This window comes from Pseudorca crassidens, chromosome 8, assembly GCF_039906515.1.
Source record: "Pseudorca crassidens isolate mPseCra1 chromosome 8, mPseCra1.hap1, whole genome shotgun sequence".
In the NCBI taxonomy this organism is placed as follows: Eukaryota; Metazoa; Chordata; class Mammalia; order Artiodactyla; family Delphinidae; genus Pseudorca; species Pseudorca crassidens.
In genome coordinates, this window is record NC_090303.1 from 79,895,369 (window position 1) to 79,910,502 (window position 15,134).

General features: G+C 38.2%; 1 protein-coding gene across 1 annotated transcript in view; it reads right to left on the reverse strand.

The window, feature by feature from the left end:
* Nucleotides 1–8,248: 8,248 nt before the first annotated feature.
* IQUB (IQ motif and ubiquitin domain containing) overlaps nt 8,249–15,134 on the reverse strand; it is a 123,382-nt gene continuing 116,496 nt past the window's right edge. The window contains exon 13 of the mRNA XM_067746880.1: nt 8,249–8,372. Within this exon, the coding sequence (XP_067602981.1) occupies nt 8,364–8,372 (9 nt within the window). The 3' untranslated portion in view covers nt 8,249–8,363. The remainder of the gene's footprint in view (nt 8,373–15,134) is intronic.

The following is a 15,134-nucleotide window of genomic DNA, read 5'->3' on the forward strand; positions in this document are numbered from 1 at the left end:
GGGAACAGTTTTCTTTCATGAGAATATAGTACTTGACCTTCTGCAGAGACAAGTTCATTGAACCTAATTTTGAGAAACCGATTACATTTTTTCTAGCCAGAGATGGTTTGATTTGACTGAAGTCTGGTTAGGATGCAAAGAGGCTATTAAAATGACTTTTAGCATTTTTTCCAAAGAGCGATCCATTCATTGCTTGTGAATATTCATCTCTCAACCCTCCTACTCTATTAGGCTCAAACCAGCGCTGTAAGATTATGATGTTTTTATTGATATAATTAATAATAAATGTTACTCGTTAACTTGGTTATCGCCAAATTGGACATTTAACAAATGTACTCCGGGCCTTACCCTAGTGAATTTAAGATAAATATGAGGCAACATACGACCTGAAAAGAAGAAATCAAGAGTGTTACTGTGGAAAGAAAAAAAAGTGGAGAAAGTGCTTTACCAAGTTTTGGAAAAGCTAAAAACAATGATTTTTAAAACTAATTCTCTTTAGGTTTCTCTGAACAACATGCTCAAATAATTTAAGACATCTGCTCAATATATAACATCAACTGAAATGTTAAAAGATAGTTTAAAGTACCAGAAGCAAGAAGAACCCTACAAAAAGCAATAATATGCAAAATGCAGAGACTGGATTATGAAAAAACAAAAACCTACCACTTTACTTCACTCCTCATTCTACAACCAAGAATCCAGCTCCTGTATAATCAGAAAATCTAAGGAGTAACAGCAATGAAATATTTCTGCCCTACTGTAATGCTGCAAATTGGAACCTTGAAAATTGTACTCAGATGTGTACCAACGGATCTCAATTGCAAAACAGCATAAGGAACGAGATTTGCAAATGTAGTCTAAGGACCTAGAATAATATTTTAAATCAGGCTGCATTAACTTGGAATTTGTCCATGAGTTGACATTTACCTTCACATTATTTGAAAGAAAAATCAGAATGTAGACAGAACTTTTCTTTTATTTAAAAAAAAAAAAATAACAGCACCCATCGATAGCTCAGCTAGTAGCGCCGAAGACTGTAGACGTGATTTTTGAAAAAACAGATGCTTTTCCAGCTTTCCAGCTCTAAACAATAAATTCTACTGTGCTAATCCCTGCCCCACATGAACAGGTCGGGTGGGGATGGCAGGCAGGTGAGAAGCAGTAAAAGAGGTGGACACACGTGTCAACTTGGCCAGACATAATCACTAGTAGGTAGAGAGGAGACTGGGTTCCACAAGGCCAGGGAAATTACTGTCTTATCCCATCTTACAGATCAGAAACTGAAGCTGAGAGGTTACTTGTGCAAAATCCCACAGCTGGGAATCAGTTCTAAGGGATTTTTGCCCCTAAAGTCCCCACTTTTCCTATTCCACCATCTTCAGAGAGATAACACAAGATTCTCGTAAAGTGGTTGATCAACAAAACACTTCTATGATTAGCCTTCCTCCAGCTGGAAGAGTGACAGCAGGCCAGGTGGCTCAAGGTTCCCCACCCCCTATTCTTTTCGGTGCCCCTCTACCGAGGAGGCTGTGCTTTTTCCTCGGTGCCCCTTGGATACACCAATGTGAATGGAGGTCTCAACAGCTAGAAATGAAAGTGCTCCATCTTCCCTCACATGTCAAGGTCACCTGTAAGCATCACTGTTAGGCACTGTGCGAGGGTTCAGAGAAATAGGGTACCATTCTTGTTAACAAGCTGCTTCCAGGCTGATTAGAAGACAAGGCAGGATCAACCTTGCTTTTATCCCCCCAGAATAAACATAATGAGAATTTCAAGCAACTAGGGAGGAAAGTCAAAAGAGATATTTTTGGTCCAGGACTTTCAGAGGTCCTACAATATTAAACCACGTGGGTAGGAGGCAAACTCCCAAATGCATGAGGACATGTGGATCTATGTAGGTATGAAAACATAATTCCTTTTCTATGTCTCCTTTCTTGTTTTCAGTACTTTCACACCCCATGTCCTATTGCTCACCTGGTGTGTCCAACTGCCTAAGCCCTACCTCGACTGTGTAGGATAAGTTTATGCTCAAGTTTAAGATAAGTTAAACTTGTAAGATGTTTATGTGTAGATAACTTATGCTTATCTTTTACTTTCATTCCTTTCTTTCAAAACTCACCAGTCCTATTTCCCCATTCTCAGTACTCTGCTCTCTCCTGGGAAAATTCAAACTTACCTGTGGGCTCCCCCAGACTAATATTATGTGTTTACAGTTACATACAGGGAGTTGCTTTTGCTGGCAGTATTAGCCATCAAGTTAGGCTATGTAGATATTTTTAAAAAGATCACAAAAGTCACTTCCAAAGGAGTGTTTATTTTATATTCTTGCTCAGACCATATCTAAGGACAATGGTTCCTAAACCAAACTATCTTAGGAAGTTTATCAATTTTATCTCACTTAAAAAAATGAAAACAATTAATATTCTTAATGAGGCACCTACCTTGACCTTTGTTCAAGTTGTTTTTTTAAGTCAAAAAAAAAAAAAAAGACCTGAGCTACCTTGCTTAAATTAGTTAAAAACAATTCATTTTAGACACTTCAAATGTTTCAATATTTTGTGTATGACCCAATCTGCTTAATTAAAAAGAAATTTACTTTGGCTGTATCTTCAAATTTTCACTGCATTTTACAATTACTGACCCTTAATAAATATTGAAAACTGAGACCTCAATGTCTTTGAGGTCGCAGTATACCTGCACACATATAAAACAGACAAAGAGTCTTGTAGAAAAATCCTATCTTGAAGAAAATGTGAAAAAAATGGAAGACTAAACTAAGGTTGCCACTTAAATTGCGTACATCAAAATTTCAACAAATTCTTCAGTTGCTATGTAGTCATTAAGCTATTTGCCTGGTATAACCAATCTCAGTTCACTTCTATAAACCTGTGTAAGGGTTTCATATCCAAAATAAGGTATCAATAAGAATATTGGTAGGAAACAAAAGCTAACTATAACCAGCATGAACATGACTGGATTTGATATTTCCTTACGAAATAACCCTCCAAGGCAAAGACTTGTAAATAGACTGCTCAGACAACTATATTTCCTAAACCTTAACAAGCTATTTCTGGTGCCTTATGAAAGTAAAGCATTTTGAAATATAATTAACTTGAGAGAACTATGATCTTGGAAAATACTACATCTTTTAAGAGAAAGTACAATACTATAAGGGCTAAAACTTGATTCTAAATATAAAAATTTAATAGTAAAAATTTACCAGTGTGTTTCCATCACTGTCTAAGGGACTGGATAATTTTCCTTTAAAACTGAAGTCTTATAATGGAGATACGTGATAGTACTTCTCAGTTTTAATGATTATTTTAATTGTCCCAGGAGATTGTGTGACTCCCAACTCTATAGCAGTATAGTTACTGAGAGGCCTTCTAGTATTGATTTTATTTTGTAAATAAATTTACCTATAGGAAACACAATTTACTGATCAGATCCATGGAATTCTAGTCTACTTCTCATTATTTTTGTTATAAATTAATAAACTGAAATTATTGTATATAAATAAAATCCTTCAGCATGACTCAATCTTCCAGATCTTACTTATCCATGACTAAAATGTGAAAATTGGGTTTCAGTATCTGCAAATTGCAGGATATGTGATCATCCCATCTCTAAGCAGACACTCTTTGAGACTCAGGCTCTGGAAAGCGTCTCTCTCTTTCACTTGGCACTTGCCTCATGACCACAGCAAATGTTATTTTTTAAGTTTAAGCATCATTACTTTCACCATTTTTGCATGCATGTTTAGGACTAATTTCTACTACCTTGTTCTCACTTTTGGAAAAATAAATCGCTCACAATATTTACACTGATGTCTTAAGAAAGCAAATTTGTAGTCCAGTAAATTTTAATAATCTGTGCCAGGCATCACTGTAGAAGGGGATAGTGCCCTGAAACCAATCAGTAAATGAAAGAGACTAACTCCCAAAACATTATGGGGCTTCCATTTCTGGACCGATAAGGACTGTCTGTGGGATAAAGAGATAACTGTTGCACTACTAACATTAGGGCATTTGGGGCGAAAAAGCTCAGGCTGAGGCTCTTGGGCAGGCAGAACATGCTTATTTCATAACCCACTTACTCACAACTACCAAAACCTATGGCCAGTTGCCTTTTTAAAAACTGTAGAAAATTGGAGGCAGATGATACTTTAGTGGTGATTAAGACAAATGCTTAATATTTCTGAAGATAAAAAGGTTTGTGAGAAGTTTCGGGATTTGCCTGCCATCACACTGTCTCCCAGGAGTAAACTGGGAGCATCCCTGTCGATGTAGAGCTTTCTATGGCCCCATCCTTCTTTCCATTTTTTTTTTTTTCTTCTTTCCATTTTAACTTGCACTGATGTACACAACTCATGCCCTTTAATCCTCTGTGGTTTCATCACTTAGAAGCACTATATTGAGCAGAGGTACATAATTATTTTATGTAGGTCTAATTAAGTTCAAACTGACTAGCGTTGGCCCCAGACTTTCTGCATTCCTCGGAGTCAGTCTAATATGAGCAGTTGAATCTACTCAGTTCGACGTGTATTTGGGGGGTATATGCACCTGCTCAGGGTAGGAGAGAAGGAACTACCACTCTGCTGAGCAGAAAGTTTCGGCTGCTAAAAGAAAGTGGACCGGAACTAAGCCATCCCAGCTTGCAGGATAAAGGAAACACCCACAGCAAAGATAGTTGGAAATCAGGTTGACATGTACTCTATCTTTACTTTTAGGTTAAAGAAAAAAGTCTCTGAAGAATTGCTACACTGTGGTAAGTGGAACATGTATTTCTTCATTTTAAACAGTCCCAAATGGTATCTAAAGAATCTTTTTCCACAACAGATAAACATTAAATGAAGAATAACTCTTATCTAGTATATAAGTATATAGTATCCCACCATATGTGAAAATAACTTATGAGGTATAATCGTTTTCCAAATGTTTCTTTTAATATCTTTTAAATAATTAGCTATAGGTTATATTTTAAATGGCATCATGGAAATTTAGTTTTATTTGGCAGATAGGTTTGTCTACTATTTCTCCTTCCGCAGATCCAATTTAATTAACCCGTTCTCTTCCTCAAAAATACATCACAGAAGTATGAGAGAGATCAGATGGCTCAGGGCAATTTGCCTGTGGGGACAACTCAATGCCTAGGACCTGTGGAGTGTGTCATTAGGATCAACTAGTATGAAGGACAATGCCTTTACCTCAAGTTAAACTAATGTCTCAGGTTAAATGATGCTAGGCAACCTTGAAGTCACTACTAAGATTTCAGGGCTCTTCCTGGAATTAATGCCTAACTTTTCTTCATATTCATTCACTCACAAAACATTTATCGATCAACTGTAAGCCAAGTGTTGTGCTAGGTGTTGAGAATACCAAGTCAAATGCAACAGGAGTCCTGCCCTTGAAGAGCTCATAGGCTGGTTCCAGGGTTCTTATTTAGCCCAACACACCAGTGTTATTTAAAGCTGGTTTCCATTCTGATTGACCGACACCTATGTTCTACCGGTGTTTACATGTTTTGAATATTCTCTACCACCTTGCTGACTGTAACTGTAAATTTTAGGAGCATGGAAGAACTCAAAAACATGCCACTGAGTGAGATTTAACAGAGGTGCATACAAGGCCCAGTGGGAGAATCCAGCAAGGAGTGGTGAAAGTCACATGATGGCATTTGAGAAGGCTTCACAGAGAAGATGATATTAGAGCTGTAAATAATGAAGTTTGGGAGTGAGGGGAGGAATAGGGGAAGGGACTGAAGGGGTCGGAAAAGTCTGGGCATTACTGGAACTACCAGAGCATACTGTTTTTTACCGAATAATATTTGGAAGCAGCTCAAGTACTAATACCACATGAAACATAATTAAATATAGCGATTTCATTTAGTTGTTAAAAAGACTACCTTGGGCTTCCCTGGTGGTGCAGTGGCTGAGAGTCCACCTGCCGATGCAGGGGACGCAGGTTCGTGCCCCGGTCTGGGATGATCCCACATGCCGCGGAGCGGCTGGTCCCGTGAGCCATGGCTGCTGAGCCTGCGCGTCCGGAGCCTGTGCTCTGCAACGGGAGAGGCCACAACAGTGAGAGGCCCGCGTACCGCAAAAAAAAAAAAAAAGACTACCTTTCACAGTTTCCCCAAATATTCAAGGACATCTGGGATCATTGTTTTAAAATAAATAAATAAGGTAAGAAAGCAGTAAATAACTGGAGAAGAGGAAAGACTGAAGCTCCAGAAATTGGTAAAGAGCTTCTTAGAAGGGCCTTCCTCTAATCTCCCCTTTCCTGGTCGCTGGCCTTCACTAGTCATTTAGCTCTGGCCGAGGATGCTCGGGAGGAACTGTGGAGATGTCTTTTGGCTGCATGCCATCCTCTGAACTGCGCATGATAAAAACACTAAAGTACAATAATAATGGTAAATTATTCTGTCTTGTTCCAAATGATTTTAAACTGTTTTGGAGAGCTTTCAAATGCTTTTGAATTAAGAAAATAATTGCAATCCTAAATTTCAGGAACGTGACAAAACTTAAAATATCCTATTAATTTAAAGTTGAGGCACCTTTCATTCTTAATACATGTTATTTTACAAGTCCTTGCATATTTCAAGGTCCAAATAGATGTTTAAAAATGTTCTTAGAGCCTTAACTTCTTTATTTTAACAGAAATAACATAGACTCTTACTTAAATGTATAAACTTAATATATATTCAAATATCCAATAACAGAGAATGTTTCATATTAGCTTGTTAGTTAAATTACATTTTGTGAGTAAACAAATTTAGAGCTTATGAATGAAGCCAGATGGAGAACCAAAAGTATCAGTGTTTGCCATATTTTGACTGCAGACAGTGACTGAGGAATTTTAGCTATGCACCATGCCTCAACCCTGACCTCCAGAGGCCGTTCTAAGAATGACGGAAGGTTTCTAACATTTAAACCTTGACGGAACTTTGTTAAAGCTATCAAATTTGTCCACGTGCTTCAGTGAATCCGTCTCAGAGCACAGCAAACAAATGAGGAAATTATCCTGTCTTAATCCAGAGAACTATTCCAAACTATTACTTTAATTTCCAAAGCAATCCTTAATATTTTCCAACTGGCTGGAATTTCTAACCCATTCAAGTGTTACAAATAACTTTATTCACTCTCCCTTCCATTCTTTATGAAGAACGATAACTCACCAATATTCTCCTTACTTTCTATTATCAGCTAAATGAAGATTACCAGCAAAACGGTTCTCGGTTTCCCTGAATGATCCTTTAATCTTTTCCTACAAGGCTCATTTTCTAATCTCAACCTTTTTTTTTTTTTTTTTTTTGTGGTACACGGGCCTCTCACTGTTGTGGCCTCTCTCATTGTGGAGCACAGGCTCCGGACGCGCAGGCTCAGCGGCCATGGCTCACAGGCCCAGCCGCTCCGCGGCATGTGGGATCTTCCCGGACCAGGGCACGAACCCGTGTCCCCTGCATCGGCAGGCGGACTCAACCACTGTGCCACCGGGGAAGCCCTCTACTTATTTTTATGAGTCTACTCTAAGACTTTTATTAGCTACCCAGTTAACATTAAACGTCATACGTCAATGATGAAAGAGATGAATTTATTTATAATACTTTAGGGAAATTTCATATTTCCTTACACATAAGCTACCAAAAGACCATCCTGGAAAATTGCAGTTAATTAAATGAATTAGCTACTAATGAGATTTAAACAAACAAACAAAGCTACTGATGCAATTTAAATAACTTGAAGAAATGTTACTTAAAGCTCACTAATAATCATTACACCCTCAAAGTGTTACTTTGACATACAAATATGAACAAGATGGTGTCAGATGCTACCCAAGATCGTGTTTTCCAGGAGTTGGCTACTAAAGCTTATGCTGGGCACACGTGGCCCATATTTGAAGAATAGAGAACTTACAACCAACAGGATCAATGCTTCTCGAAAGACTTGATGATGGACACCATTTTGGCAGAATCCCACATAACTACCACCACACCTCCACCACTACCCACCAAATTTCCACTTTCCCATTCCCAAGACATATAGAATCCCACAAGCATGAATATGATCAGATTTGAGGGCTTGCAGAGGGCGGGGTGGTATTATTATGACATATCACTTTGCTGAGAATGATACTGTGATCTATAAGAAATATATGTAGAACCAAAACTAAAGTGGAGTCACTTATGTTGGGGACAAAAAGGAGTTGGCGACACAGATGCATTAAAGAAAAGCAAAGGTTAACCTTACCTAATAGCAGTTGGGAGATTTTACAGCTCTTCTCAGAAATCAGCAGAGGACACCAGCAATCTGCCAAGGTCAAAAGTCAGTTCACACCACCTCTGGACTTTTTTGTTCCCCTAAGTCAGCTACCCTGATTCAAAAAGAAAGAAGACCATCATGCAACCGGTCAGCTGAAAAAGACAAATAATTTCCGCATTTACCCCATAAAAACCCTTTAGCCTGTAAACAGCTGGGAACTCACTGCTCCCATAGCCTTGAGTTTCCCAGCTTGTCAGTCAAAACCCTTGCCATAAACTCATCTTTGGCTTTGTTTTACTTGGTGTGCAGAGTTTGGTTTTTCACATATATATTTGGCCATTCAGATGACCAAAATATATTTCTCATATGTATTTTGTCTTCCTCCATGGTTCCTGACTCACAGCTCCCCAAACCTTTGGAATTTCCTGAGTGAGTGACAAGAACAATGGCAGCATCTTTTGTTATAATATTTGGTCTCTTGTCCTCAGTTTCTGGAAGCACTTTAGAGTCATAAAGGTGAAATGGGTGTCTTGTTATATATAACAAGCCCTCTATCACTACTGGATTTATGTTAGGGAGATGATTTTGGGATAGCACATAAGGATGGGGGCTGGTTGCCAGGGGAACCAAATATTCTTTCAAGGAGGAGTATTAGGCCTGGCTTAATTGAGAACCACTGATTTGATACTATTTTAAATTTCCGAAGTTAGTCCCACTTTCTTATATCTCCCCTACCAATTCCTCTACCAAGGAAATAAAACCAAACAAATTTATTTCAATATAGTCAAGCCAAAGATGACAAAGAATATTTTCTAAGCAGGGAAAGAAATTGAAATAAATGATTGACCAAATCATCAAAATATTTATTTTTTTCAAAGGTGTTGCTAAACTCAAGCAGTCCCTCTAGTGCTTGGAGTTGGGGGCACCACTAAAGGGACGGCAAGGCTCAGAATTCCTTAAGAAGTCACTTCTGAAGGTGATGAACAAGAACAGAGTAAGAAACTTTTACTTAAGAAGTCAAATGTGCACTCAAAGTATTTCCTGTGTCCTTGTCAGTGTGTTTTCTTAGAATTCACTGTGTTCACACCAGAATGAAAAGAGAGGATGGCATCCAAAACCCACACAAATCAGCTTCCCAGCCCAAGGTGGGCTTGAGTCGCAGCCCCCAGCAATGGGCGTGGATGTGAAGTTGGAGAAGAGCTCTTCCTGGCATATCAAGCCCTCTCTTTCTTTGGGAGAAAATAGCACACTTTGGCCATAATAGGAGAGATTGACAAACCTATTTTAAAGGATGTTTACTGAAGTGTTTCTATTGTATTAAAGCTATGCCTTTTAGTATAATAAAAGGAGTAAAATTTTTAAACTCCTCCTAAACGCCTTCTCAAAAATAACTCGAGAGATAAGAAAAGTTTTGTTAACTTCTGCACCAGTAGAGGAGATTACTCTCTTGTCTCTTCCCACAAGAGACATCAGGGTCTTAAGGGTATGATTCACTGTGAGATTAATTTCCCATCTCTTCGGTTACAGTTTGCATCTCCCAACTGGGAGGAACGTTTCGATTTTTGGTAAACATTTAAAAAAAATCAGTTCATGTTTTGCCAAGTTTGTATGGATTACCCAATTAATACTCAATATAATCATTATCTGGAAGCTGCTTTGGGGATAATCATCAATTAAATAGTTATTTTATTTTAATGAAGAGAGAAAAAACATTTTCCTAAGGAAGAATGTTTTTAAATTAATTGATGTGTTCTCCACGTTGTAAGACGTTAGCATTCACATCTTGCCTCTGCTTTACAGCTAGACATCTCTTTTATCGTTAAGAGAAGGAAATTATGACTAGCACTCAACAGTAGGAATATCACCTGGAAAAAATGAGTCTTTATCTCATTAAGGCTTTCAGAATGACTTCTGAGATGATGATAAATTATTTCACATTCCAGGAAAAGGAGAGACAACTGTAACTATAGTTACCAAGCATATCAGGGGCCCCTGCTTTCCAGAATAGCCTCCAGACTAAGTATTTATTCAAGTGAGTTGTCATGTAAACACACTGAGAGGCAGGAGGTTAGAGAAGGCTTTAAATGCACCTGTCACAAACATTTTAATATGCAACATTTCTTATCTTCACTTTTTTTTTTCATAAAATACTATGTACTTTGGAAACGTTTTTTAAGAGATAGCCTCCCTTGAGTTGCCTAGGACAAAAACCATTAGATGGCCTTTGTTCTGGTACAACAGGTATTTATTTTCTAGACTTCACATGTCCAGGATGTAATGCTCATAGAAGGCCTTGACTTGCTTAATACATTTAACTGGAAAGAAGGAATTTCCTGTTGTTTTAGAAGACAGGAAGTAGAATGTCCAGCTCCCCTTGCCTCTAGAAAACACTCTCTGTACTTACTTCATGGGGATATATAAAATTCCAGTGCTCTAGGTAACTTCTGAAATTAGAGATGTCTTTTCCCTGGGGCTGTGCTATAGGCTGTATTATTTATTCTACATATTGATACTCAATATATATTTGGCTTCTTCAGAGCATATAAGAACACAGGATCTAAAATCAGGTACCTGGATTTGAACACTAGATACTTCACTTACTAGATATATGAACATGACCAAGTTACTTAATCTCTTCAAACTCTATTTCCCCATCTGTAAAAAGGAGAAAATAGTAGTGTCTTCCTCTTAGGTCAGTTTTGAAGATTAAATGAGGTAACTCTCCAAGGCTTAGAATCTTCCAAGACTTCTCTACCAGTGTTAAGAAAAGAGAGGATAATCTTTCTCATTCTTCCAAGAGAATCAACAGGAAACTATTCTTTAAACACATACACACACACCTCTTTGGAGAGGAGTGAAATTCAGAGTCAATATAATACCGAAGAAACTATTTCCCTAAAAAAAAAAAAAAAAAAAGTACAAAGTCCCTAAGCTACAAAGAAAATAGCCTGGGCTTCCCTGGTGGCACAGTGGTTGAGAGTCCACCTGCTGATGCAGGGGACATGGGTTCGTGCCCCGGTCCGGGAAGATCCCACATGCCGCGGAGCGGCTGGGCCCGTGAGCCATGGCTGCTGAGCCTGCGCGTCCAGAGTCTGTGCTCCGCAACGGGAGAGGCCACAACTGTAAGAGGCCCGCGTACCGCAAAAAAAAAAGATAATAGCCTGATAGCCTGATATTACTATGCACAGTGGCATGAGTTTACTTTTGTTCATCTATTTGAGATATCTGGATTAAAGTCCTAACCTCAGGCTTTTCATCCTGGTAGGGTTTTAACTCCGTTTGGAGAACTTCAGTTATCCCTAGTGCCTTTACCAGAGTTGATGGGAACCAAGGAATATGCCTAGGGCTGCCCATGATCCTCTTCCAGGAGCCAATAGAAGTCTTAGTATAAAGGAAGAGTCTTGATTTTCTAGCCAAATTAGAATTATCTTATTGTTATTAGATGTTAAATTTCAGTTAATTCTTTTTAGATTTTCTAGGTATAAATAATAGCACTGTACATTATGATAATGCAGATGCTTCTTATCCAATATTTATTCATGACACATTCTTAGAGGGAGAAATTTTATATGTACACTTTAATTACTAATGTTGTTAAAAAATAAAGGTTCAAATATTGGTCAAAAATAGTTTTGGGGGGGGGCTTCCCTCGTGGCACAGTGGTTAAGAATCCGCCTGCCAATGAAGGGGGACACGGGTTCGATCCCTGGTCTGGGAAGATCCCACATGCCGTGGAGCAACTAAACCCGTGCGCCACAACTACTGAGCCTGCACTCTAGAGCTCGTGAGCCACAACTACTGAAGCCTGTGGGCCACAGCTACTGAGCCTGCACTCTAGAGCCTATGTTCCACAACAAAAGAAGCCACCACAATGAGAAGCGCCCCCCCACAGCTCACCACAACTAGAGAAAGCCTGCACGCAGCAACAAAGACCCAACATAACCAAAAATAAATAAATAAAATAAATTTTTTTTGAAAATGACCATTAGTGTAATAGAAATAGAATGTAGATTTCAAATCACAAAAAAAAGAGTAATAAAATAATTTTATTCAATCAAGCAAAAGTCAGGGCAAAGAAAAACAAGAAGAAGAATATAAGGAAGACAGCATAGTAGTAATTAAATAGGACTTCTGCTTCTGGACTTGACAGAACGAGTGGTACAAGTATCGTTCCCTCTCACACTGTAAACAACTATTAAACTGGACAAAATATATAAGGTAACCGTTGTCAGGGACTGAACAATAGGCAGCACAGGACTGTGATTCTCCGAGGAGGAAAACACACATGGTGAGCCTCATGATAGCCCTGGATTCTGCTTAGAGGTCACTTTTCTACCTTGGCTCAAGGAGGTGGACTCTAAGAGGAGTGACGGGCATTGAGGAGGCAGAGATTGAAGTTGCAAGTTGCTGAAGGGGTTGGCACTTAGAGAGAAGCTTCCAGAACTCTACTGGTGGAGGACAGGCGGAAGTCTGCATAGAGATTGAAGGTGGGTCATTGGGCTAGGCTGAATATGCACAAGATCAGACTTCGGGAAACTTAGCAGAGATCGTCTGCTAAGTTTGGGGCTAACTTTGGTTCAGCAAATTCTGAAAAGGCATTTTCCAAGTGGTTAACATTCATCTGAAGTTGAGCACCAGGGAGATATTATTAAAAATTACCTTCATCCAACCTCATCAGAAAATGTAAATAAACATAGACGCTACTAGATGGAGAAACTAAATGAGAATGCAGTTAAATTGGCAAAATAACCCAGAGTGCACAACAATCAGGTCCAAGTGTAATATTACATGTGAAGAGCTTCAGTGAGTTTCTTTAAACTTGTTTCAAGATTCACCTCCTAGTAAGTCATATTCAAATTATAGATCTCAAGTTTAGATATCTGTAGCTAATCAATATCCTAGCACATTTGCGACTCATTTGTCATTTGCGTGGCTCAGTTCTGTTCTTAATTTTGCTGGACTATCAGAGCAAGAAAAACCAGAGACCAATACTTATGAGCCCTGGTTTCCTCACATGTAAACTAGAGGCAGATATCTGTGGGATCCAAACACAAAAGCTACTGCATAAATACTTTTTGATTATTTAGACTTACACTGCCAAAGGGGGCTACAAATTGCATACAGACCATAGTTTTATTATATTTTCCTAATTAACTCATTCAACAAATTGTTTTTTAGTATTAATATATGGCAGGTATTGTTGGGCACAGGAATTAAACAGTGAATAAACCTAACAAAAATCTTAGCCTTTATGGAGCTTATAGATAATCATAGTGTAATTAAGTAAACATGACCTAGAGGATTGAGTTGGCTTATTTTCTTTTTCTCCTGGCTGATATTTTTAGGAATAAGTTACCCTGGTTATTTTTTTCATGCTTTGGCTTTATTCCTTATCTTAACAATTTAGGCTGCTTATTTAAAAAAGTTACATTTGATTTATCCATAATAGCCAAGTATCAATAGTTTTAAACATGTATAATATACTTAAAAATTTGTACATACTGAGAATTTATTCTGAATTTAACTCAAAATGGATAAAAGTATCTCACCTGTTCATCACAGTTTTATTAGAGCAGGTTTTATTTTTTTGATTTTGTTTATACATATATTTAAATTTTTCTACAATGATTGTATGGTGCTTTCTGTTAGAAAGAGACATTATTTTTAAGTCTTTAAATATAGTTCCTTTTACTGTCTATAAAAAATTAGGTCATGAATAAATAAACATAAAACTTGCTTTTAAAAAAAATAATAATTTTTGAACCTAGAAGTCTACTATAACCTAAGCAAATAACTATATTTATATATTTATATTTATAACTTTGCTTAGCTATAACCTAAGCAAATTCTGAAATTTGTTGAGGCCTCTTTGGCTGAAAAATTAGGACATTTCTTAAAGCAACAGACTGGAGAAAAACGTTTTTGTGAAATATACCCTGGATAAACAAGGTTTAACTTAGCCTTTTCTGATGTGCGCTGCAATATATTTTTATATGAAGGAACACTAATCTGTATAAAACAAGTTTTCTGTTGCGTAAATAGAAATGCCATTACATCAGTGACAACTGTCCGGAGTTTAAGAATTGCCCTGAATGAACAGTGAAATCCTCCACTGTTAACACTCTCCTGAAAGGGACTGCTAAGGAATTTTTCTTTTTGGTGGGGGGGGGCTGCGTTGGGTCTTCGTTGCTGCTGTGCGCGGGCTTTCTCTAGTTGCGGCAGCGGGGGTTACTATTCATTGCGGTGAGCAGGCTCCTCATCGTGGTGGCTTCTTCTGTTGCGGAGCACGGGCTCTAGGCGTGAGGGCCTCAGCAGTTGCAGCGTGCAGGCACAGCAGTTCTGGCTCACAGGTTCCAGAGCGCAGGCTCAGTAGTTGTGGCGCATGGGCTTAGTTGCTCCACACCATGTGGGATCCTCCCAGACCAGGGCTCAAACCCATGTCCCTTGCATTGACAGGTGGACTCTTAACCTGGAATATTACTCAGCCATAAAAAAGAATGAAATAATGCCATTTGTAGCAATATGAATGGACCTAGAGATGATCATACTAAGCGAAGTCAGAAAGAGAAAGACAAATACCATATGATATCACTTATATGTAGAATCTAAAATATGACACAAATGAACATATCTACAAAACAGAAACAGACTCACAGACATAGAGAACAGACTTGTGGTTGCCAAGGGGGAGAGGGGTGGGGGAGGGAAGGATTAGGAGTTGGAGATTAGCAGATGCAAACTAGTCAAAAATACTGAATCACTATGCTGTACACTTGAAACTAATATTGTAAATCAACTATACTTCAATTTAAAAAAATCAAACATAGAGTGTGTTCTCCATGGATTTTGTGTTCAAAAAATATTTTCTGAACAC